Source organism: Falco biarmicus, chromosome 7 (genome assembly GCF_023638135.1).
Source record: "Falco biarmicus isolate bFalBia1 chromosome 7, bFalBia1.pri, whole genome shotgun sequence".
NCBI lineage: Eukaryota > Metazoa > Chordata > Aves > Falconiformes > Falconidae > Falco > Falco biarmicus.
Genome location: NC_079294.1, coordinates 53,440,966 through 53,467,102, shown reverse-complemented (window position 1 = coordinate 53,467,102; position 26,137 = coordinate 53,440,966). Strand labels below are relative to the sequence as shown.

At 44.1% G+C, this 26,137-nt stretch overlaps 1 protein-coding gene across 7 annotated transcripts in view; it reads left to right on the top strand.

Annotated features, from left to right (window-relative positions):
- Positions 1 to 26,137, top strand: part of TJP1 (tight junction protein 1) — a 198,811-nt gene that overhangs the window by 99,746 nt on the left and 72,928 nt on the right. The window contains exon 1 of one of the 7 annotated variants that reach the window (XM_056346039.1): positions 23,382 to 23,797. The exons of the other annotated variants lie outside the window; for them this stretch is intronic. Within the exon in view, the coding sequence (XP_056202014.1) occupies positions 23,765 to 23,797 (33 nt within the window). The 5' untranslated portion in view covers positions 23,382 to 23,764. Of the gene's footprint in view, positions 1 to 23,381; positions 23,798 to 26,137 lie in introns of those variants that run through there. 7 annotated transcript variants of the gene reach the window in all.

Sequence of the window (26,137 nt, the reverse complement as noted above, 5' to 3'; positions counted from 1 at the left end):
GGAGCAGGTTCCGGGGGCACCTTATAGCACCTTCCAGTACCTAAAGGGGCCGACAGGCAAGCTGGAGAGGGACTTTTCACAAGGGCAGGCAGTGATAGCACAAGGGGTGATGGCTTTAAGCTGATAGAGGGTAGGTTTAGGTTAGATAGTAGGAAGAAATTCTTCACCGTGAGGGTGGTGGAACACTGGCACAAGTTGCCCAGAGAAGCTGTGTATGCCCCATCCCTGGAAGTGCTCAAGGCCAGGTTTGGATGGGGGTTGGAACTCGATGATATTTAAGGTCCCCTCCAACCCAAACCATTCTGTGATTTTATGGTTCTGTGACACCCATCTGCTGGCTTGGCAGATGCTTGCACTGGGGACATTGCACAGGGAGTTGCCCTTGTGAAGTGACCAGTGTCTGTGCAGATGCTGACCTGTCACGAGTGCCTGCACGGGCTTGTCAGTGCTCACCGTTGTGTGTGATCTGTAGAAACTGAGTATTCAGTTTTCCATCATTTCAAGAACATCCAAGTCTCAAGCTCCTGTCTTCCCACACCTGTAGTAGCTCCTGTAGTTGACAAATACAACCTGTAGTTGAATTTGGTGCCCCACTTTTACATTTCTTCAATTAATGCTACTGATTGCTTGCGATCTTTAACAACATAGTTTTGTTCTGCAGCAGAGTGGGTATGCTCATGCTTCTGGGCACAACGGGTGGCCCTTCAGATGTTGAAGTGCCTGCAAAGAAAAAAAAATAATTATCCATTAATGAGGCCTGGGGGAAAAGGAGACAATGAATTTTTACTCTGCTATTTCTGTACCTCAGTGCTTGCAAGGTTTATAATTTCTGATCTGCAGTCTCTCATGTCTGTGAGTTTATCTGTCTGGGAATAGCAGGTGACAAGTAGAGTTTACAGATGAGAAAACCCGGGCAAGTTTTCTTAATTATTAAAGTTTAATAACTTAAATAGATGGGGAGTTTTACATAGCCCTGGCCAAGGGAGGCTGGAGAAGGGTGAGGTGATTCCTAACCAGACCATATGTTACCATCTTGGGTTTCATGATTGTTTCTAGGGTGAAAAGCATGTAAGAAACAATTCTACTGTTCCTGAGTGAAGTGAGGCACTGTTCTGTGTCTGTTTCTTTAGCCTTTACAAAGGACATTTTAAGTACTGTGATGGTGGTACGGTAGAGCAAGTGGTGGAAATGAGTGCAAGAGTAATGTTTCCCTTACCATCTAATCAGTCAGCCAAAATCCCAGTTGTATAAACAAATTTCAAGTGCTAAGTTTACAGGGAGACTTGGGAAGACAGGGGAAGAAGACCTAGAGAAATACTGGTAAGAGGTTGTTACGAGTGGTTGTTTGACTGCTAACTACAAAGCTGTGTCTTCAGTAGCAATGAGTTCAGTCCCTCCCAGAAGAACAAACATGATCTGGTAGGAATTTTGTCATTGCAGATATCTGGATGAATTTTGTGTGCTGAAGGGGAGCTTAGCACAGCAGCCTGCAGAACCTTAAGACATTTCCCAGGGGAAAAGGATGAACAAAAACAACACTGACATCTGATAGCTTTTGACTGTTGGATGTTGATAAATGTTAATCATTGCAGAACCTTTCATGAAAAATCAAAGTTTTATTTTTATATAAAATGTATAAGAAGCAAATCTATGAATATAGTAGTTTTATAAGTTGTACAAGGGTTTGTGGTTCATATAGCATATAACATAATAGCATATAATTCATACAGTGCATAACATATAACAAATCCTGAAGGAATCGTTATGTGGTGAAATTTTTGGTGATTGTCTCATGCAAATGTTTTCCCTCTTAGGGAAACTGCGAGAAGCATAAAGTGGAAACAGAGGAGGTGCAGAGAGTACTCTGTAAAGGGGAGAAGGTTACTGCGCAATTCCTTTTCTTAGAAACAATACTGCATTGCCACAATTCATTAAATGCCAAAATGCAAGGGAACCAGGTTTCTTCCTAGCTGTGAATTTAGCTACCTAGCAGGATATTGCTGTCTCTTTGTACTAGAACTTGCATTAGCAATAACAGATAAAATAGGAAGTGCTAATTACTTTCTAGCTTCATGTTCATTTTCTCCTTTCATTTTTGAAGTGTGGTTTGGAGTGAGGAGAGGGAGCATAGGGCATCCCATCAATCTGGTGCTGAACAGGTCTTCAGATTATTTTCCCTGAATGTTCAGAGGGACAATTTGTTGCTCAGGGTTTGCTTGGGACAGAAACACCACTGTACTGTCGCATCACAGCAGCTTTCCCAAGATTTTCGTTCTCCTGTTCCCCCACTACAAAAGGGTTCTGGTGAAAAGCATCACTGGGGAAACCAGCTTCAGTGCTTAGAGCGAGCGAGTCATCAGGTGAAGGCATGGAACCTTGTGGTAGCGTTGCTTCATTCTTTAATACACACCTCTGCTACAACCCAGTGCCGTATACAGACAGTGAACAAGCTGGTCTCAGCTGGTGCTGTAATAATTCCCTTGCTGCCATGGTCAAAGTTATGGCATCTGAAGTATTCCTCCCAGATACTCATCAAACTGTGAACGTGTTCTTGCCACTAGCAGCAAATCTGAGTCACACTCTCAGTGCGGCTGGAGAAGAGTTAGCCACAGTCTGAAGCCAGGAAAGTACAGGCTGAAGTCCGAGGCAGCGTGAGAACACAGTTGAGCAGCAGGCAGGGAGGGTATGAAGCTCGGCACCTTGGCAGGGTAGGACGTGGCTCATAGGGGAGAGGAACAAGAAGCAGTGGGATTGCCCCTGGCTTGTCTTGAGCCAGCTGTTCTGCATCCACGGCAGTGTGGCAGCCACAGTCATGGCTGTGGGGACAGTTAGGGGCGGCTGCAGTGGCTGCAGAGGGAGGCCTGGCGAACCGAGGCTGTTTGCCCTGTGAAATAACGTAGGGTAGAAAAGTAAAAAGGGAAGAAGTGAGGTGGGGACTGTGGAAACCTTGGCAGTGTCAACATGTCTTCATACTGAAAGCACGGCAGGGTAGGAACTTGTTTACCCATATACCCCCTAAGACTAACTTACATGGAAGTGCCACGGGCACCTGGCACTGCCATTTGGTAGTAGAGACAGTTTTTCCACTATTTCTTTCTGTTCTCTAGGCAAACTTGTGCCAGTCTTTCCTCAGTCCACCTACTACACTGCCATCCCTTACGTGACCCAGTCACTTCCCCACTTCTCCCTGACCTGTTTTTGCTGTTATGAGAATGCAGTTGATTAATAATTGCGCATTTGGGAGAAAGTGGGGATCATGTCTTGATCTTGAACTTCTGCCTGCATATCTATATTAGTAAGTCACAGACAAATAGATGTTGAGTGCTTCAATCAGGCATTCTTCCCTTTCCTACCACCTTCTGTTTCTCTTCAGGTTTTAATCTCTGTGGGTTAGAAAACGCCAGCAGACCATGGGGATTGCCAGAAACTAATAATAATTAAAATTCCTTGCTATAAAAAGCAGTGTACGCTGTTTGAGCTGAAAGCATTAGAACACTTTCCAAGAATTCCAGCATATTAAATTCTGCTGTGACATTTGACTTATACATGGTAATTTTTTTTTCTGCTTCAGCACAGTGCGATGACAGTAAGTCCCAGTTTTGTAAATAAGTTCCCACACAAATTCTTCATGACATCGCATGTGGGAGTTCACATAATAAAAAAGGAATGTTGTCCTCTTCTTCATGTTTCTCTACAAACCTGTCTCTATCATTTAAATCAGTGTCAAATTTTCTTTAAAGACACAGTGTCTACCTGCCTGAGCTACTAGATCTGTGCTTGACTACCTGTATTAATGTTCAGAAGTGCTGTATTCTTAATTGACCCCATTGATAAGCAGATTAAAAAAAAAGGAAACCTTTTGCAATATTCAACAGCATAACGCAGTTGCTGTAGTCGATTGGACTGGCTAATCCAGGGTGCTTTGGTGACAACTGCAACCTTGGAACTGGCTTAACTAGTTAAGTAGGGATTCCCCAGTTGGCATGTTGACATAAAAGCAGCACAGCTTCCTTCATCTCTGGGCTCTGGCTGAGGTTCAGATCCCAGAGGTGGAAAGGAGAAAGCCAGACTTCAGCTCAGGTCTGTTCTCTTGGGTCTGTATTCTGTCGGATCCTGTGAAACTCTGTGAAGATCCCTACTGATGCGGTTAATTTAAGGTATGCCGATCTCTTTCTGAGTGATGCTGGAGACTGAACTTCAGGGGTGAAATGGGTAATTTAAATCCCCTTTCCCCACGATCACTGATGTGTTGGCACTAAACCTATACCGTAGCTATGAATTTATTTTTATATGCTAAGGGCTTTATAAGCAAAATCTGCATCACTGGACTAACATAAGAGCAACTCTTTTTAGTTTGTCAGTCGTGCAGGACAAGAGATCTATCCACTTTTAGTGGTCCATGTTTGGTTAATGACTGCTTCTTTTATATTTGTAAAAAATGGTTGATACTTTGACGCTAGCTTCACAAAAGCAGAGCTGTGTTAAAAGGAAGACATTCCAACTACTAAGTGGTTCCCTTGCAGTGCTGCAGCCTCATCAGGGATTGCATCCCACTCCAGAGCTGCCTGCCTTGTTCACAGAGCCCAGGCTTTGGCCAAACTAGAACCGTTTGGCACTTAGACGTGAGCACATTTCCAGAATAAGATCAAATATTCTGATGTCTGACTGTTGCTCTTCCACCATGGCACAGTGGAGATGTGTCAGACTTGTTAAAGGGAACATACTGCCGATTGGGATTTGAATTATAATTTGATTATCATTTACTGTCTTAGTGGTGTGTCAGACACATTCAGTTCCTGCGTTGTAGTTGTTCTGTCTGTTCCATCTGCACTCTGAAGTAGTTTTGTTATGGTTGCTTAGAAAAAATGTTTTAGTGAGTTTCTTGTGAGGTGGAAGTACAATATTGCTGCTACTGAGATTGATCCGGGCCACACAGGCAGCTGTCACTGGAAAGAGCAGGGAGCCCTGCAGTTGTCTCTGTGTGTGCCTGGGATGCTGTCACCTGAAACATTAGCACCTGGATTCCCTTGTTAGGAGGCTAAAGAAAAAAAAAATCAATTGTGAAGCTTTGCATTGAAATGAAGTAAGTTTAGAAGCAAATAGAAGATGTTTTAAAAAAATAGGTATTCGTGTGTCCTGAATGCTTACTTGTGGTACCAGTGGGATTTTTTTTTTCTTTTTTGTTATTTTTTGTTATGGAGAATTCTGCATAACACGTTGAATACTTTGAGGTTAAAAGCTGGTGGGATCTTGTTCTTCACCCCATATACTCTTAGCATCAAAAGCCATACAGTTTTGTTTATATTCCTTAATATTTTTCAACCCATGCTTCCTGCTATTAATTTTTTTGAAGTTATTCTATTACATCTTGTCATAAGAAAAGACAGAAATAAAGTGTATATCTGTTTAGCCCAATGGAAGGAGGAGGAGAATGGAAAACAAAGACAGAAGGGTCATTTTCAGCAATTAGACACCTCTTTCTCCAGTAACAAAGTAATTGTCAATTAAACAAGTGACTTCAGATCAATGGTAACAGTATTTTCAGAGCCTTGACCACACCACAAAATAACCTTTTCTTAATTTTCTGTGGGTATGTCCTTAATCATTCTCTTGCATTTTAGATTATCATATTTAATGGAAGTTCTGACATTTTCATGTGCTCCTTAACACACCAGTATGTGCTCTGCTTTTCTACTTTTTCTGGATGCGTATATGCTCTATATAAAATTAAAACAAGGGGGCATGCTAATTTTTCTTTTGTATTGTCTGTTCAACTTTGAATGCCACACGGCACGCTATAAGGTGCTGTGACATATCAGTTACTTATAAATGACTTATAGGGTTCTGGTATTACAGTAGGAGTCATGTGGAAAATGCCATGGCCATCTGCAGAGTGGAAATCTGGAAGCACTGTAACACCATATACAGCACCCGTCCATTCCACATGGCACTGACATCAGTCTGAAGAACAGCACTTACAAAATGATGGTTATAAAATGACTGAGGCTGATGATACAAAGAGCTTTTTAAGACTGTCCCTTGCGTATGTCTGAAAGAATCTGTACAGTACCAGATCAGTATTTGATATCAGCAGTTTCAGATGTGGAAACATTAAAAATATTAGTAAAATAACAGGGTAGTCACAAGCAAAGCAGAAGTTACAGTGGACTGGGCAGCAGCTGAATGTTTCCTAAGATCACAACATTGTCACCAGCAGCAGGCACGCAGGAGGATGTGGAAGCCTGGCATTCACAACACAGTGCACCATTGCCAGCCTGCTCCTCCGGCACTTTTCCAGCACCTTGGCCTCTGTGCAGGTTTAGCTTAGATAGAGTTTTATTTTTCAGGTAGTGAGTGTAATTTTTATAGCCCTTTTTGCTTCTGCCAGTCCATTGTCTTACTGAGGGGTAGGGCTTGATTCTGTTTTTCATGTAGCTGAACCAGTTCCCATGGTATGTTTGATGTTGGGGGGGCCTGTGTTTTTCCCACCACAGCTCCCATCGTAGGAGGTGCACTGAGGACATGATGAAGTGTGCTTGTAGCATTCTGCTAATTTACAGAAGGAACTGTCGTAACCCTAGGCATGGACAGCGTGCAGGCAACACAGATATGACTTAAAGTAATTTTTACCTCCTCCTGGGCTGCCCCTTCCAGAAGAAATGAAGTGCATTATCTGCCTAAGGAAATACAGGCAGATGAAAACTCAATTTTAGTTATTCAGGGTCACCTGGTGAACAGGGGACTGGAATGGAAGGACAGCTTTGAAATTCTTTGCTCGTTGAGTGCAGGAGTAGAACCAAACTCCACCGATCCTTCCACAGAGCTACTGTAATGCTCTCCTCATTATTGCATTGCATAAATAACCAGCTACTGCCACTTACCTTTATTTCCAGCAGGTAACTCCTTTAAAAGACATCTGAAAGTAAGGTAAACAGCATGCTGATAATTTCCTCCTTTTAGATAGTTGCTGTGGCTACTGTGCTACTGCACTCTGGGAAGAAGGATGTTGGCAACAGACAAGACACCTCACTCAGAGCAGTATGAGGAAAGATCTGTTGATATGAGGCAGTGCTGTAACTCCCTGACTCTTCACTCATTTCCATGAGGATCTCTCTGTGTATAAGGTGCTAGTAGCTGTGTGTAAGGAATGACAGAACCCATTCAATTGAAAAAGCACAGGGACCCCAGGTTTAGAACATAATTTATTTTTAAATGGAGGCCTTTCCAAAATATCTCTGTTTTGCTCTGGGATTATTGCCAAAAATATGTTTTTATGACATCTTGTAAATGTACCTGTGTCCTCAGATAACATTATTTTTGTTGTTGCTCAAAACTATTCCAAAAAGAAGCAGAAAGAAAGAGGTATGAACTCTATCAAAGTAAGTGCAGGCAGTTACCTAGCAAGGCAAAAGGAAAATGACAGAGATGGTGGGGGAAGAAAGCTGGGTTTGAAATGCAACAAAACCTAACTATCTTGCAAAATTCATTCCAGCATGTGAGTTTGCTACAGTGGAGAAATGTGATTGAAATGCTAATCTTCAGGTTCAGGTGAAGAGAAGTTTACAGGCATCACTTAAAGTTAGGAAGTGATTCAGTAGGTTAAAGGCAGTCAAGAGTTTGGGACTGCTGAAGCAGCACAAATGAGAGAGCCACTCCTGTCTGGAGATCAGGAGGAACGTCAGAGAGAACGAGACTGAAAGTAGATTGAACAGAGAACATGCCTGTTTAAAATCAAAGTTGCAAAGTAAGGGATGGCAATGAAGTATTGCCAAGACTTTTCAAATTCTGCTTGGAGATAGGTGAATGTAGCAAAGAAATGTGTACCATAATAAATAGCATTTATATAACGTATCCATCACAGGATCTTGAGGTGTTTTACAAAGGCACTTACCTATTTTTACTTTATAGGTGATAGAACTGAGCATATTAAGTGACTTGAGTGGTTTCTTTATGCAGAGAGCCAGTAGCACAGCCAAAGTGCTGATCAAGAGCCTCCAGGTACAGCAGTCTAAATGTAAAGATGCTAGAATATGCTCTTTTATGTAAGGTAGCTGTTCATCTCACTGCTGACATTCTGTGCAACTAAACCACAAAAATGCAAGACTGCTGTATTATCATCCCTACGTTACCTGAGTTCAGAGCATCACAAAACTATTTCTAAGCATTGGAAACTGATGTCAAATGTTTATCAAGATAGCTTGTGATTTGTCTTTGCGTTTTGTCTGCATTTCATAGCATATTACAAGCGGCATGTCAGTAAAAAAATAGATTTGGTCTTGCCAGCAACAGAAAGCAGAGAAGGAAGCAGCCGTAGTTGGCTCCCAGCAATGTTCTCTTGGGAACAAGTCTGAACTGAGGCAGCTTAAGGGCTCTTTAGTTAAATTAGAGTTTTCCTTCAGTCCTCTACATGATGCGGTTGTTCTTTTAAGGACACCACCATTTTGCAAACATCTAAAAAAAAAAAAAAGAATTACAGTCTTAGGAAACAGGCATCTTGTTGCACTGCCTAGGTTGTAGTAGATGCCAGTTCACAATACACAGAGAAAATACCTCTTGGTACCATATGAAAGGGAGCAGCCACATTCCATAAAACACTGGAGAAAAACTGTCTCTGGTGGAGATGTTTTTATCTTTAAGGCACAAAAATCTTGGGAGATGTTAACAAAGAGCCATAGATAATCTTACAGACAACAAAAGGGAGTTGTGGCCATCCCCATTACTGGGGTTCTGAGGCAGAGCTGGAATGCTGCCATGCGTGTCAGTCCTCTCTGCTGCCCACTATTTCATAGCACTGCAGGGGGCTGAGTTTTAGAGGCTGTTTACATGATTATTTCAGTTGTTTGGGGCTCTTCCAGAAAACTCGTCTTGTGCCCCTATTTAGTTGTAAGTTATCTGCCACTTCTATTACTGTACTGGGTTCTGTTTCATCTGTGGATTAAGTTTACATAGATGAAAGTAGACCTGGGTACATCCCAGTCCCCAAAACAACTCTTTTCCACCTTCCAGCTCCTCATTTTAACATCACGTTTTTGCTGATTCTGGTGTATTCTCTAGTCATTGTATCTCTGACATGTGCGGTGGCTTCTTAGCAGTCATTATCATGGTACCAAAATGCCTTCACAGTGCTTCCTCCACCTGGCGTGTCACAGCTGGAAGATGGTGCTGATTGTCCTGGATGAGCTGGATAAGAGGGAAAAGCAGATAATTGTAGAAATTACTAAGTTTGGCATCGTGATTTATTGCCTTCCAGTACTGCTTAGTCCCACAATCCTCGATGCTGCCATCTCAAACGAGGTGTACTGAAGAGATCAACAGATCTTGGAGCAGGAGGATGCGAACTTACTTGGAAAGGCTCCAGTGTCGAGTGGCCACAGCAAAAGGAAGCATAAGTGGTTTAATCATAGGATATTCATGCCGTGGTGACTCACTGATCATGGGTGGATTGCTGTGCTTGCATATCCAGAATCCACCAGGACCTCTAAGTGTGGACAGGCTTTGGCAAGATACTGAAAAGCGTACAAGTGTGTGTGCAAACAGAGAGTCCTTTTTTCTGTAACTTATCAACAGAGTTGTCTCCTTGGAAGTCTGAGCACGAGGATGGCAGTACTCTCGCTGTTTTGCTCAAAGCTGTAAGCAACCTTCAGTAATGTGGATAGTCAGAAAATATGCCAGACTTACGTAGTGGCCCTTAAGGAAAATTACTCACTGGAGCCATTTATACTGGCTTGTTTTTGCAGGGGAAAAAAAATGTTTTGGTCTAGCATTACAGATCTTAAATCCATAAAAACAAAAATATTGAAGGTGTTTCTGTTTGCATATTGAGTTGTGCTTAAAGGAGATAAATATCAACAACAGTATGGTGGAAGTAACAGCAATCGGGACTTAGTTTATCATTTCCTAGCTGCTTTCTTTTGGTTCCTGACTGCAGCAGTCATTTTACTAAGTTTAAGTAAATGATTTTGTTTTCATACTAGCCTTTAAAGACAGGAGAAATCCTCATATTGGTGTGTGCAGATCTGACCTGCTTTTCCTAACTCTTTTAACAGTATCTTTTTGAGAAGGGAATAGAGGAAAAAAAAGCACATTCTTTGCCTATTGGCAGTAATGTTTCCTGTCAGACAGCAGAAAGTGGGGGGAAAGGTATAATAAAGCTCACGGCTGTTACTTAATCTTGAAAAAGTGACCTCCACTGGAGGTGGAAAATACTTTAGGAAGCCAGTTAGGGAGGTTGAAAATGTGCAGAGCATAAAATTAATATCCTGTTGTAAAAACAAGCTAATACAGAAGTGGAAACTCCGAGAAGTTCTAATTTTCACTAGGAAGAAGCAGTTAAGTGTAGGATTGTGCAGTAGTTCAGGTCAAAAGGGACCTGACGAGGGTCCAGGCTCCGCTCAGAGCAGGGTCAGCTGTGAGGCCCCCCCAGGCTGCTCAGGGCTGTAGCCAGTCTCATCTTGAAAACCTCCAAGCGTAGAGATTACACAACTGTAATGCTGAAGGAGAAATTGAGGTGGTAATATGAAGAAATGAAAAATAAGTTTGTGCTTTACAGTGTAATGTAGTTTTCAAAAAAGCCCAGACTGCCTGCACTGTATCTGCAAAAACTTTATCCTGTGGAAGGAAGTGGCAACAGCTGGCCTTGGCTGTTAAGAACAACCTGTCAAATTCCCGTACTTTGCCGATAGTTAATAGCCTATAATAAGCTACCTTGCCAAAGTAACAAGCACTTTAAGATGCTCAGTCGGGAGAGAAAAAAATGAAATGAAAGTATTACCCATTGAATATGCAAGCTGCATGATTTTTTTAAGAATCGCTACCAGTATTTGGCTTCATTTTGGCTTTTTCAGTTACAATTTAACAGCAGTACTGTGTATTTATGTACCGCCAGTGAATTTCTAAAGCACATAAAAAAGCTTCTTCAAGTTATTAGTTTGGCCATATAGCCCGCATTGATGCCTTACTGTTGTACAGAGAAATGATAAACCCAGGGTGACGGAGCATGCCTGTGGCAGCTGGGTGGTAAAAGCCAGGTAATTCTGCTCTTTGGGTCTCAGCGGTTCCCCTCCACGGGGAAGAGGTGACAATACTAAGGTCATACAAGAGAATTCTCTGTGAACAATGAATACTTTCTTCTAAAAAGGTCTCAGAAAATGCTGGGAAAAAGAATGTTGAGAAGCAGTATGCTTCATGTATGTATTCTACACTTTTTTTCCCCTTCTGATATTAGCAAAAATGAAGAGCCTAGTAAATGATCTCCGTATAAAGAAACCCCAAAACAAGAAAAGAAAAATGAAGAAGGCTGGCTTTGAGGCTGTTTACAGAGCTGGAGGGATGTGAGGCTAGTGCAGTCCAGAACTTAACATCTGTATCCTGCTGCTGCTAAAATATGGGTGTAGTCACAGTTGTTTGCCCTTTCCTTGCAAAATGGAGGTTAATAAACATCCCTAACAAAAGAAGCAGGTGTGACTTAATCACAGCTGTTACCACAGACAGGACTGTGCCAGTTATGTTTGCATCGCATTTATATTTACAGAAACAAGTTTGTTCAGAAGAAAATTATCTGTCTATGAATCTGTGCTTACATCAAAGTATGCCTATTAAATACTTCTTCCATACGGCTGAGAATGGAAACGGAAAGATAACATCACAAGTTAAATACTTGTTTAAAATACTGAAATAAATGTTAGGGAAAAAAAGGGGGGTCGATTTCTAGAGCATCTTATTGTTAAGTATGTTTTCATAATCAGTACCAGCTTCCCAGGGAGGATAAGGGGCAGAGAACAGTTTCCACAATAACTATCAGATCACTCGTGAAGGTTACTACAATATTTGCCTTGCCCATTCCATGCTTTGTTATGTAGTCAGAAGCAGGTTTCTGTGTTTTCAAGAGCTGTTCAGGCATAATTAGAGGCTCAAAATGAGTTGAAGTCTCAGCTGGTGGCCTAGCATTTGTTTTCATGCTGCAAGTCATTCAAGATTCATACACGTATAACTTTTTTATGGAGTAAGGGGATATCTGCGATCCAAGTGCTCTGTTATACCTCTGTTTTTATGCAAGGTATCATGCACTCTGTGTCCAGCTGAAATGTCTTCTGCCCCTTAACGTGGCAGAGTCGTGGTAGCTGCTATGCCTCTGTCTCTCTGAGGCAAAGGCTACGATGTAATTGTAATAATGTTATATAATGGTGCATTCTTTTCATTTGTAATACATCGCAGCAACAGGATCATTTCTAAAAATATTAGGCATGCAGGGAGTCGGGCTCCTCTGGAGTCTGAAGAAGGTTTCCATGGCAGGAGCTGTGCCCGGGGGAAGAGGGCTGTGGCGTGCAGATGGAGCATGGCTAAGTGAGCAGAGCAGGTCAGAGCGGGTGCGTGGCCAAGGTGCCTCCGGAGGAAGAGCACTGACTCACTGCGTCCTCCGACGGGCTTGGAGGGAGCGTTCTGGCGGAGTCCCTTGGCAGAGGGGAGAGCTGCCTTTCCCCAGCCATGCAGGCTGCGGGTGAACCCGGGGCTCTTGCCGGTGACTCCCCCCAGCATGCAGCCGGATGGTTTCTGTAGGGAGCACAGCCCGTGGCTGACCACTCACTGCATACAAAGAGGTTACTCCCAAACAATGCCACCACTGCATACGCAAAGAGGTTACTCCCAGACAACTTTAGATGCGTGACTTTTTAAAGCATCTCTCTTTCCCTATATTCAAAGAGCCTTTTAATGAGGGAGTGCATGTGTCAGCTGAGTTCATTTCAGTCGTGGTTACAGGAACCATCTCTTTAAAAACAGAACGTGTTGGTGCTGTAGAACACTATTTTTCATACTGTCAAAAAAATAATATAAATTGAGGTAAAGCAGACTGTAGTCAGGTGTATTCTGCTCTGAGGTGGTTCCTTTCTCTGTCCCTGGCTGCCATGCAGTAGTGTGTTGGTGGAGCACGTGCCATCTTTGCTGTGGACACAGGACAGTTTTTGGAAGGGGAGTTGGAGGAGGATCATGTAAGCTCTGTATTTGCCTTTTCAGTGCAGGCAGGAAAACAGAAAATAAGTTGTTTATCTGTGTATATAACACATACGTTTGGGAGACTTCAGTCAACTTATCCTTGAGACAACTGAAATTATCTATGCGTGAAAAGGCTATGATGTAGATAACCTTCAGTTACACAATCTAATCTGTTCACTTAGAAACTTACTGCTGATTTAGAAGTGAAATATGATACACAATGAAATGTTAATTTAAAAAGTTTTAATTCAAATAACAATGTTCACATGCTCACCATCCTGCTTGATTCACGACATGGAATCACGTTTTGGTTAAGATCTCATTACTTGCATTGTAGCATTATGAAGCACTAAGGCAATGACATGTTCTGAAGACACATTTACCTCATTGCTCTCCTGGCTCTCACGAGCAGGTTGTACAAGAGAGGGCTTGCGCTGCTGGAGGGAGGCATCGCTGTTCACACCCTTCTCTCTGGGCATTTCATGACCATGCATGGGTAAAGCTGACCCTGCATATATATGAGCAAAGATTTTGCAAAGCTCAGAGTTTATTTCTGCATTTTAATATCATGAGGGCAACAGCTGCTATATGATCCCGTGCCTTTGCAGATAGAATAAACATCGTGCATGAGTTGTAATCCTTGTTGAATATGCTTATGTAGGTAGAGATTATTTAACTGATTTTCCCAAATGATCTAAGCATTCAGTGATTACCCCTCTAATTTATTTCTGTGCCAAGAATAACGAGTGGGTTAACTGCTTGTGATGCAGCTCTGGCTGGGGAACAGAGAGAGGAGGTTTCATGTGAGTTACAGCAACTAACTCTGGTGTTCATGGGGGGAAAAGGCCTCCGCCTTGCCTGTGTAAATCTCTGTCAGCCCCCATTGCTGCCTCCAGATTACAGGGCTTTTCAAGAGAAACAATTAATTATCTTTATAATCAATTTGTCAGGGCCATTAAGGCCTATTAGTGCAGCCAGGGCCCTGACACAGACACAGAAATGGAAAGAAGTAGGCTGGAAAGAAAAAATAATCTGTACTGCATGTGAAAAAGGTGTTTCTTCTCATAGAAGTTTTTTGGATGCTTTCTGTGGTGACTTAGGGGCTAGGCTGGCTCTGGTTTTCGCATGGCCTTGGCATACATTGTTCAGAAAACAAAGAGGTGCCCAGCTGTGAAAACAGAATATGGATACCCCGATAGAAACTGTTGGAAGCAATATGAAATCTGTTTGTCCAGCAGCACATGTCTGAAAAGCAGCAGTGCGTGTATTTGATAGTCTGAGAAATGTCAGTAGGCCACGTAGCCAGGAAATAGTCACAGGGCTTATTTCAACCCCTGTATTGATAATCGGGCCTTCAGGAGACAAAAAAATTAAAAAAAAAGAAAAAGGCTGTTTTGAGGGCTGCCCCTTCTAATTAGAAGCTTTGTAAATGTATGCGAAAATAAGTCTAAATAAAAGTTTCTGTGGAAGACCTTCTTCAGTATACTTGTTACATTTATTATTAGGAGCTGTAAAAATCACTTCAGTGTCAAGCATCTTGTTGTCAATTATATTTGCTCATCTTAAAACAATACAAGAAGTAAGACTATTGACCCATAACATTTGGCGATATTGACTTCTCCAGTTTTGAAAAGGCTTTCAGAAAGACTTGCTAGTTGAGGAGCAAGATTTATGGGGAGAAGCTGTATCTTCTGGTAGAGGACAGCGTAGCTTTGGAAATGATGGGCAAGCCTTTAGGCAAAGGGATTGAGGGACTGAAACCAGCTGCACTGACTGGGCTTCTCTGAGAAGCTTGCTTTAATGCTTGTCCCTGCTTTACCTGCTCTGAAAACAAGAAGCAGTTCAGTCCCTAGGCTCTTGCTTTAGCACTTTTCACAAGTATTAAAATCTCACACATTTAAAAAAAGATATGGCAGTTACAGGTTTTCAGCTTGCACACTGGATTGAACTGACAGATGTGTAAAGAAAAGATTTAGCTAATGAAATCGATATAATGTGCACTTTTCTGTGAAGTCTGTGCTGCCTAAAACCATAGAAACGTAAGACATGAGAAACACTCATCCAAGAGTGGTAAATTCCATGTCTGCCCTGTTAGCTTTACACTGTAAATATTTTCATTTTGAATCTTTCTGTACTGTCTGTATACGTTTTAGCTAGATGAAAGCATCGTTCTGATTAGGGCCTCTTGGCATCACTGTGCTATAGGTTGTGGCATGTGAACCTATACAACAAGGAAGATTTCTCTGGTAATGCAGCAGAGTCAGGAAAACTTCTGACTGCGTATTTCTGAGATTTAAAGCTGAAGTTTAAGTAACGATACACCCATAGTCACATACGTTTATCTTCTCAAATGCTAATGTTTTCTGAGTAAGCAAATGCACAACCAGTTTTAACCAGCAGCACTCAGCTAAGATTGAAATCGAGTTCCCCCCTTCCTGGAGACACATGGCACCAGTGAGTTTCCCTGAAGAGCTTCTGGTTTGGCAAATGTAAATCAGTTTACAGATCTGTTTGCAATATAAATGCTTAGAAAGCTGGACTGAATCTAATCAAATGAGAGAAGAAGTGAGGTTTGGACTCTGTATCAGTATAAGCAGCGTGATGACTCAGAAATTCTCATTTAGTACTTCACATCTTTTTGAACCTTGTCTGCTGTGTTGGACATACCCAATATTAATCTGTGACCAAAACTTGATTTTGTAAATCTTGAACCAAAATCATACTTAGTTACTTCTCAAAAATATCTTACTGAAAATGTATTAAAGGTTGTAATTAATGGGGCCAAGTGTAAAGAGCACGCATGTTTTCTGAGGACTTTTGAGTGACTGAGTGACAACTGGTTTCACTGGGTCCATATACAGCCAATACTATATATATCTCCAAATGAAAAAGAATGCACATCTAAGGATTTCTTGCGCATGCCTGCGGGCATATCTTACAGGACCACTTGAAAAATGTAATGCAGTTATCCAGGGAATGAAGCAAGCAATCTTAGCTCAGATGAGGTGTGGGTGCCTTACCTCTGTAAGGCGGAGGATGCCTTTCGTCCATAGATGGGGAATCTGCAACTGAGGAGATCTTTGTGCTTGGAGTGTAGGTAAATGCTATGTAAGTGTAGATACATAATTATGTTACCTTTGCCAGTAAAGCCAGCTTAAAAAGTCCCCATCTATGGCCACTTATTCCTGCCTCTGTGCTGCAAGGATAATTTTTTAACCAGTATCACTTTAGTTAGCCCCATACAGAGTTAGCTTGGTGCAGCTGTGGAGGTGGTGATGTGGTACAAGGGCAGAAACAAGTGGTCAAGTAGCATGAGAAGAACACAGGGCTTCCATCACATTACTGTATATTGCCCACTGATTTTATGTGCTCTGGTGTACCGAAGCCCGGAAGATAACCCATGACATATTTTGGTTTTTTTCTGACAACAACAGGTCAGGAAATAATGCAGTATCTTCCCACACTAAGCACTTTCTGTTCTATTAGCCTCTCTTGTATCTTGCCATCTTGAAACTGCTATATAAAATTAAAACTTTTAAACTTATTTTAAAAACTTGTCATAAGTTTTATGTGTATTATTAAAAAGATTAATATTAACCACACTGTAACAGTTACAGATGAAATATTCCACCAGGGCATACTGCAAAACCACATGTTGTCCCTGGGAGCTAAATTTTGCGATTGATTGCAGACACAGCTAAAATAGGGTATGTGATATCATGGATAACCAGATGTCTCCTTAGTTGCTACAGACTAAAAGTGACTGAAAAGCACCCTTAAAATGGGAAGTACGTGATGCTCAGTAAATTTGTCTTAAATAAGATCTTTTGAGGGTTTATTGAAACAGGGAGTTAAAACCCATAAAACTGTGTTCTACTGTAGTATTTTATAGCAAAATACTACTTGACACATTCATGGCTCAAGCTTAATATATTTTTGCGTGATAATGGTTTTGAAAGGGAGCCACAACAAAACCATCGCAGATAGTGGTGACATCACTGTGCAACGTAAACATCCAATAATCTTTAGTTAAGAAAGCTGCAGGGGGCACACGTTAAAGTAACTTGAGTTCCTTCCAGTGACAGAAACAGCAATCTTTTTAATGTGCTTTTCTTTTAACTGTTCTTAATATATGGAGGTAAACCCAAAAGTAAATGCTAAGGTGGAAAGGGTTCATAACCCTATGGGCATGACCACAGGAGCTTAATCCCCTTACTTACCTCCTCAAAACCTTACTGAAGTCACTTTTATAAAGCAGGTGCTACTAGGACAGAGCTACCAACTAAGGTAAAGATTACACTGGAATTACTGGGTGTAATCTGGTGTTCCTGCTTTTAAGTACACTGTTAGTCCCTTGACTTGATGGACTTGTGCATGTGAATTGTAAAAGAATAGATGGAGTCTTGTACCAGTTGTAATAAGAAAACCTAAAACAAACCTTGAGGTTCTAAAAGTAAAAATCTGAGCAGCAATCAAAATGAATTATAGTTTATAAATGTCAGTAATTTAAGTTTCCACCTTTTTGCAGTTACCCAGTGAAGTCTTTCTTATATGAAGAATCAAGATGCCAATGAACTCACCTTTTGCAGTATTATCACTAAACTCTGTTAGCAGTATAACAATTTCCAGTAGATGTTTTTGTGTTGAATAGCACAATTTTCAGTACATATTTTCACGTTGTATATGCCCTTCTCATTAACAGAAACGAGTCACAATTATTTCCGGTGGTACTCATAGCAACCACTATTATTTGTGCTCAAGAAACTGGAGAAGTGATCTCACGTTTCAGAACTATCTGGGTTGGAAACCCACACCTCTGCAACCCCCTGTCCTCCCGGGCTTCATTCCTCCTCATACATGGGGATTTCTGTTTGGGTTTCAGACAACACTTTTGTCACTTTGTATCTGGTACAAGGGTTCCTGGAAAATTTCTGGTTTTGAATATAGAGCTGTTTGCCAGCAGGGTAATTAAATCAATCAATTTTATTATGCTGTCCCTGGGCTGCCTCTCCAAAATACTCACAGTTTATAAGTAACAAAGAACTTTATCCTGATGTGCGTTCCTTCCTCACTTCTGCTTATCAAAGTTACCTGTGCAGTTAGTCTTTGGTACTTGTTGCTTATTGTCTGGGCAAGCGTTTTTAAGAATGAACTGGTACTCATGCTTTCAGAAAGCAAAATATGAAAAAAAGAATTCTAGCTCAGTGGAGCATGTGTGGCACATGTCTGCGGTGTAGGTGTTTATCGGACCGGAACCACATCAGCAGCGAATATGCGCCTGCTTAGGCTTCATGGCTGTCTCTGATTATTTTTACTGTCCCCTGTTTACCAAATAAACCTGGAGAAAGTAGAACAATTCAGAATATCTGACAATTTGATGTCCAGTGGCTACTTACAGTGAAGCATTTCATAAAATCAGCCTTGATCAGCTGCAGTGCATTTAAATATACAGTCCCATTCACAAAACTTCTGTCTGAGACGGGAAATAGAATAACTTCACAGAAAATTTCTGTAATAAATTAGCTCTGCTGGCATGAACCAAGGTTAAAACTCACAGATAATGTTTTCTTAAACAGCGGTCATGGATTTTGTCACTACACAGAATTACACAGATTACAAAGGTTCTCTTAAGACCTGGTCCAAACCAAGGAGTCAAAAGAGTTTCTTTTTATAAGGGTATCCCAAAATAATGACCAAAGAGACTACTCTTCAGCTCTACAGTGGTAAATTCTTTAAAGTATTTTAAAGCTGAAAATAACCTTGCTTTGCTACTGCAACCTACTTTTAATTCTACTTGTACACTTGCCATTAGCCTACAAATTGAAGTGATATTCTGACTGAACAGAAAAACCTTGCACTGTGTTAAACTAAATGCCTTTTTTTTTTTTTAAGGTGTTAAACAAGAGATAACAATGACTTTAGAACAGCGGGAGTTTAAGAAAGGCTGACTGGCAAAATGGGTTGTGTTTATACCTGGTCAGGGCATATCCAGCCTCTGGTGTGATCTTGAGGTGTAGGCTTTAACCTGTTCATGACGGGTAACGTATAGATGGTTGGGATTTTGTCTTAACAGTTCCAGTGTGTGAGAGGCCATGAGTTATTGGAAGACTGTGTTCACGGTGTCTTGGGCAATTATCTGCAGTGTCTTTAGAAGAGGCACCCGCAGTGGAACATAGCCTTTCAAACAGGAAGCAGATATAGGAAGCAAGCTTTAACTGCGTGGAAGTGGGAGGAAGATAAGAATCATTACTAGACATCGTTACTGCTTTAATTTTTTCCCTGGGGACTTGATTCAGCAAGACACTGAAATTCTGTGCAATTTTAAGGACATGAATTTCCCATGGCTTTCTTTAAACCACTTTCTTGTTTCTTGAGGTGGAAACAGGTACTTTCTTCTCTTGCGGTTTACATGGTGAATTCTGATTTTCTCTTCCCCTTTTTTCTTTATTCTTGAAATGTTGAAATCAGGTGGCAATTACAAATTTAGAACATACAATATCAACTAAACTGCTCAACATCATTGGTAATATATAGGCATATTTATAGCTAAGTATCCCAAGACTACATCATAGGGCAGCAAAACCGTCTGATCTCTCAGATCTGATATGAATTGTTCCCTTTCTGAGCCGCACACACCACAAAACCCACAGGAAGTTGTCTCTGTAGTCGCTGCGGTTCTGCAGTTTCCTTCTTCCCCATCTTTAAGTGGTCAAAACATTTCTTAAAAAGTTAAGTCAACACAAAGTAGAGAATAGACTTCCTGTGCTTGCAGTGTAACAGATACACGTTCCTTCAGCTAGAAGGAAGGATTCACACATCTAATTGTCCTTCTGTGTCCTTTGAATCAATTTAGGGTTATGGTTTGAACTATACTGATTAAATAGAAGTTTTATTTTTAGGTTTCCTACCAAGAAAATATAATAGTACTTTTTTTAGACATCTCCCACTAGCAATTATTTAAAGGATGAGCAAAGCACTTGCTTTTCTTCAGCTGTTGACTTCTGGAAGCCATCCTGTTTTCAGGACCTGAAAGGGCAGCATCAGGAATATGGTTTAAAATTCTGCTTCTTCAGCTAACAGATGGGACTTGGTATATATCTGTCTCTGACTGAACGTACTATATATAGGGCATATATATGCATAAGCAGTGACATGTATGTATCTCTCACTATATATATCGATACGTGTGTATATATATACACGGACACTTACTGTTTCCTTAAAGCCTTTTTAAAGGGAGTCCATGAATGCACTGGAATCCCAACAGTCTTACAAACATAGAACTTGCTCATTTTAGCAATTAATTTCATAATACTTTATTAAGAATCAAAACACAAAAGTTAAACCAGAGTATCATTCAAGGTTTCTTTTCACTTAATATAATTATTTTAGGTTGATTTGACCAACATTTGACAAAAATGTGATCTGGCATTTTCAGTACTGTTGATGGTAGATTTGCTTGTGAGCAGTTCAGTAATGAGGAGATGAAAAAGTTCTCCCGAAGGAAGAATTGGAAAGGACAGGAACATCTTCCTGATATTGCTTTATTTAAAAGCCAGCAAAAACATTTGCTGAAATAATTTGTGTCTACCAACAAACCTAGCATTTCACCAGTGCTAATAGAGTAAGATAGCATTTCTAGCTCCTCTAATTCATATCAAGAGTACAGATGGAGTTTTAAACAACCATTGGAAGGAAGGATGAAGGCAGATGGGGAGGGAGGGAAGGAAAGGAAGGAACAAAGGAAAAAACAGGAAAAAAGAGAGTGAGAGGAAGGAAGGAAGGAAAGAAATGAATCCCATTAGTCTCTGTGGGCCGGAAATTATGTATGTCCTCTCCCAGACTGGTGAGAGATCATCTGTGGTCATTTATATCCACTGCCAGATGTTTCAAACCCCTCGATAGAAGTCCTTGCTAAATAGACCCTTTCCTTGTGAAATTCAGTGTATGGATTGATGGCATTTTCTCATCCAGTGCAAGATGATAGAAAAATGGCACCTCCATCTTCACTGGAACTTTCTTTGCTTTGTGTTTTTCTTTCACCTTTTTATTTGCTCCCCATCTTTCTCCCAGTACCCAAACAACTACTTTTCTTTCCCACGGACCTTCCCCCTTATTTTAGGGATCCATCTCCAGCTCTCTGTGTTCGCATGCCTGTGGTCCTCTTTCACTCCCCTGCCATATGCCTCACCTTGTTTTACAGTCTGTAATCTCTTGTTTCCAGCCCGTCCTCCTCACCAGCCTGCAGGCATTGCTCGCCCTCCCCAGAACTGTTCTTACTCAAGTGGGGGTAGGTGAAAGGGAGGGATTACTCTGACCTACTCTTTATCAGTTCAGTGTCCCCCGAGTTTCCTTTCGTGCGTCTCCACACCTTGAAATCTCCCCCCTTCTTCCTGCCGTGATCTCAGCCTTTTCCTTCCTTCCTCCTCCGGTGAATACTCGTAGACTCCGGCAATGAAGCATGCAGGCATAAAAAATGTCACATTCCACCTTCTGCATGTGCAGATAGTTTAAAAATCAAATACCTGAGCCTTAGTTACATCTCGCAATTAACAAATCAAAAGTCTGCAATAGTGTTTTCGTGGCAGGGGCCGGCAGAGGAGCTTTGGTGAAGGGCTGTGCTGCAGTGTAGGAGGACTCGCGTGGGGCTGAGCCCTGCGGAGCTCAGCGCAGCCTCTGCGGGAAGACAGGAGCGAAGCCATTGTGTTGGGGTACTCTGGGAGCAGCCGGGTGCCAGGCAGCCCCCCGAGAGACAGGGACGGTGCTGACGCAAGCTAGAGGTTACTGGAGCTTTGAGGCTGTCCTGGTGTGGTCTGGGGAGGGGGTTTGCTGTAAGGGAGAAGGTCCTAGTGGGTTTCCTCTGCCCTGCAGCACCGTGTTCTCCACACGATGGTGGAGGAGTTGGCCCTTCCCCCCGATTTCAGACTGCTGCCTTGGGAATTTGCTTCAGCTATTTCCTGGAATATGAATTTGTTTATTTTCAAAGGAGAACAAACGTAAACCTCATACAGTAGCTTCGGGTAGGGCATTTCTTTGTAGAGGAGTGATTTGGATCATTGAATTGTTGCCTATTTTTAAGAACTTAAGTGCTTCTAGAAGATTGCAGGGAGCACAAAAGCAGCAGGTAGCACATGAGAAGCACAAGTGCAAGAAGGTTGTGGACCCGGTGCCTTTTACTGTTACTTGTACCGCGTGGAGTGTTTGCAAAGCATGCGCAGAATACTCCAGATTTTCATCTAGGATTTGATCTCCCCTACTCTCACTGGAAGCTGATGTATCTGAGATTAGTTATGGAACTTTTGCTGTAGTCTAATATTCAAAGAGTAAATGAATCAACCTAGTAAGCTGTGGCCCATAGCGATGTGGCTGATACACCGACCGTGCCATCTTTTCACTGAGCCTTGAAGCACTTTAGCGGGTGATTCTTTTGGAAGTGGTTTGAATAAGTTGTGAGCTGGTCCCACAAGAGGTGGGAGCAGGTGGTCACCTCTCTGCCGCCAGAGCCCTCCTGTTGCGGACAAGCAAGAGCTTGCGTGAAGGGACCTGTGCCCTGCCCGTGCCCACCCCCCTCGAAATATTGTCAAATTTTCAAAAAGCCTTTTTGTAAAAGGAAGAAATAATTTTTTGCAGTGTTTAAGTAAACACTCACTTCGTAAAAGTCACAAAACCCTTCACCTAAAATCCTTGAAATTCATTTTTTAAAGCCTGAGGCAGCAGTTCAGGGAGCTATAGGAAATGCTAAGGCTATGCAGTCACCACCTTCAACCAAATCACATCTCCCACGTTGTTTTCTTTTTGTATCCTTATGGCTTTTATCTCAAGAACGAAATGTACAATTCGGAACTGGCGAACTGGCGTCCCGCCCCTTCGAACAATAGCCGGTCTGGGCAGCGGCACTCGTCCCGCACTGGTGGCTGGCCCCGGCCCGCAGCCCTTCGCGCCAGGCGCTTGTAGGGCCGAGGGCACCGGCCCGGCCCTGCCCGGCGGCACCGGCCCTGCCCGGCCGCGCCGCCCCCCGCCCGCAGGCCCGGCCCGCTGCGCTCGCTGCGTTTCAAACCGCCCCCCACGCTCCCATAGGCTGCGGCCGCCCGGCAGCCGCTCGGCCCCCGCCGCCGCTGCCCGCCGCCACGACCATCGCGCGGGGGAGCCCGGCGGCGGGCGAGGTCTGCGGAGGCCCCCGCACCGCGCGGCGGCCGGCGGAGGGATGAGGCCCGGCGGCTGCATCTGCCGCTCCGCCGCCGGTCGGGGTGCGGGGTCGGCGGCGGGGCCGGGGGGAGCGGGGGCCGCGGCGCGCTCCCCCTGCCCCCCCCCCGCAGGCGGTATGGGCCGTGCCGGCAGGCAGACATGTCAGTGGCTGCGCGGGAGGAGAGGCACGCGGCGGCGGCCGGGCGCGGGGGGGGCGCGCAGCGCGGCTGCTGAGGGGGCGGGCGGGCCCGAGGGCTGCGGCGCCGCTCCCGCCCTCTGCGCCCCGGCGGCGGCGCCCCGGGCGGACTCGGCGGGCCCCGGGCCGCCAGGCGCCGCCGGCCCCGGGAGAGGGACCGGACTTTTATTAAAAAGTTGAGCCTCCGCTCCCGTCCTCTGCCTTCCTCCCTCCTCCCCCGTCCCCGCCCTCTCCACGCCGCCCTCCTCTTCCTCCTCCCCCCGCGCCCTGGGATGTTTATTCGGGCAGCTGCGTGAGGCGCGGGCGGCGGCGGGGAGTTTCTCTCCCCCGGCCTGAGGAGTTGCAGGCGCGCACACACGCTTCGCCCTGCTCTGGGGGAGAGAAGGAAACAAAATGTCTGCCAGAGCCGCAGCGGCTTCCACCAAGGTAAGGCTCAGCCCCAGGGCGGCGGCGGCGCTCCCCCCCCGCTCCCATCCCGGCCGCGCCCCCGGCGCGCTTTCGGCAGAGCCGCCTTGCCGCCCCTGCCCCACCGAGCCCGCGGCTCCCCGCGCCCGCCCCGGCTGGGGGCCGCTCGGCCGAGGGGGTGGCGAGGGGGTGGCGAGGCGGCCCGCGGGGCCTCCCGGCTGCCTTCCCCGGGCGCCCGCCGCGCCTCCCGCCTGCCGGCCGCGCCAAGCCGACGCGCAGGTGCCCCGCAGCCCCGCGGGCCCGTGGCCGCTGCCCCGCCGCCCGCCCGCCCGCCTGGCTGCTCCCTGCCCGCCCGCCAACCTGTTGGACGTGCGGCGGCGCCCGGCTGGCGGACGGGGAGCGCCGGGGGCGGTGGGACGGGGCCGCGCTGAGCCTGGGCGCGCTCCGGGGCAGGGGCGGCCCGCCCCCCAGGCAGAGCCCCCCCGGCGCAGCCCCGGGCGCGCTCCGGCCGGCAGCGGGGCAGGGGCGTGCGGGCGGGCCGTGCCCTTTTGTTCCAGGCTGGAGCGTCGGGTGGCAATTAGGGGAGGTTTAGCCGGGAGAGTCCAGTACTGCAGGATTTTTTTTTTTTTTCCTGCAGCCGCTGAATCGGTTGGGAACGATTGTTGCTGACATACGGTAAACAGATTTGGGGCGGCGGTAATCCGTCAGAAACTGGTGCCGGCCCTCCACCTGATCCGTAGGTGTCGGTGCAGGTGTACGCCGCGGGTGTGTACTCTGACCTCCCCACGCACCGCCGCGGCGGGGAGGGACGCGGCACGGCCCCCGGGCGAGGAGGTGGAGTTAGGAACGCTCAACAGGTTATTTCTTCTTCCTGCGAGATTAAAAGGTTTGCTCTGAAACTCGTTTGGATTTAAATTTCAAACTAATTTTTCGCTGCGACTCCCGAGCTGCTGCCCCGGCTCCAGCGGGACGAGCCCCCGCCGTGCGGTAGCCGGTGCTGCGGGCGCCGCTGGCGCTCGGCCCCGGGCTGCTCCCGGGTGAAACTCGGCGGTTTCGGTCTGATGTCACTTGCTGGTATGCGCTTACTCAGGAGGGATGTTCCGCAGGCTGCAGCAAAGTGCGCACCTCACCGCCTTACTACTGAAAAACTTCAGGCTACTTGAAATACTACAGTAGCGGTAAATTTACTAGTGGGAAGATATCGTTAGCTGTGCTGATTTTAGCAACTCTGGAGTCTTATGTTTACTTTCCAGGTGTATTCAAGGCAAATTCAGCTTCCAGAGGTTGATTTGGAAAACTTACGTGCCACTGTTAGCCTACTGAGCTTAGTGGCCCTTTCTTAGTATGCTTTCAGAGTTTTTTTGGGGTTTTTCCAATTAAATTTTTAAATATATGTGCACACACTTCAACAGCAAACACGTACTGTTGGAGAAGTAATTATTTTGAGGTAATACTTCAAACTGGTGGTATCATCTAGCTACAGAGAAAACATTCTCTTTTCCCCTGTTCACATGCGTTTATATTAACAACAAATAGGACTCGAAGATAGATGTTGTCTTTACTCCTAAAAGGAATAGTATTATGTTAGATTTTCAAAATACTCTCTTAAAATACAGCTGTTTTACAAGGCTGTGGAAAAACATTGCCTTCCACACATGCGCCATCTTAAAAGTTTTGGGGTGTTTTTTTTGTTGTTTGTTTTTTAAATACAGAAGTATTATCTCTTGTGACTGTAGGCTGGTGTAAAATTGGAAGTTCTGTCTTACCGTAGAAGGTTTTTGAAGCTTTTTCCTGGTCGTGGTCATATCAAGTTGGCCCTTAGAGCACATATACAATGTCAGTCAAACTAGTTATACCGAAAGGTATGTTAATACAAGGATGTTGCAAAATATGGTTTCCCTTGAGTTTAACTCTTCAGTAGTATAGTTTCACATTTTATAAAAATCGTGTATTGGAAATAGCTTATCTCTTTCTCGGGGCGGGGAGTTACAAGCCCTGTAACTTTTTCCGAGTAAATTCTTGTCTGTAATAGCCTTTGATAAAAGGTATTTCTTATCTTTTTGATCTTCATCACAGAAACGTCTTTAGATACTAGAGTCTTATGCATACGGTTCATATGAATTCCTTGTCAAAGCAGAAAGGCTTTCAGTAGACGGGTGGTGATATTTCTGCTTCAGCCATTAGTTCCGGGGCTACTGTTTATATAGTTTTAATAGTTGGGTGGGGGGTGGAGGGGAATTACAAAAAATTTAGAAATAGTAGAATATTGGAGTACTTTGGTGTTCAGGTTGTGGATCTTGTTTCCTTCAGTTACCCCTTCGGACATGGTATCAGTTTTCTCATATTTGGGGTTGTAATGCA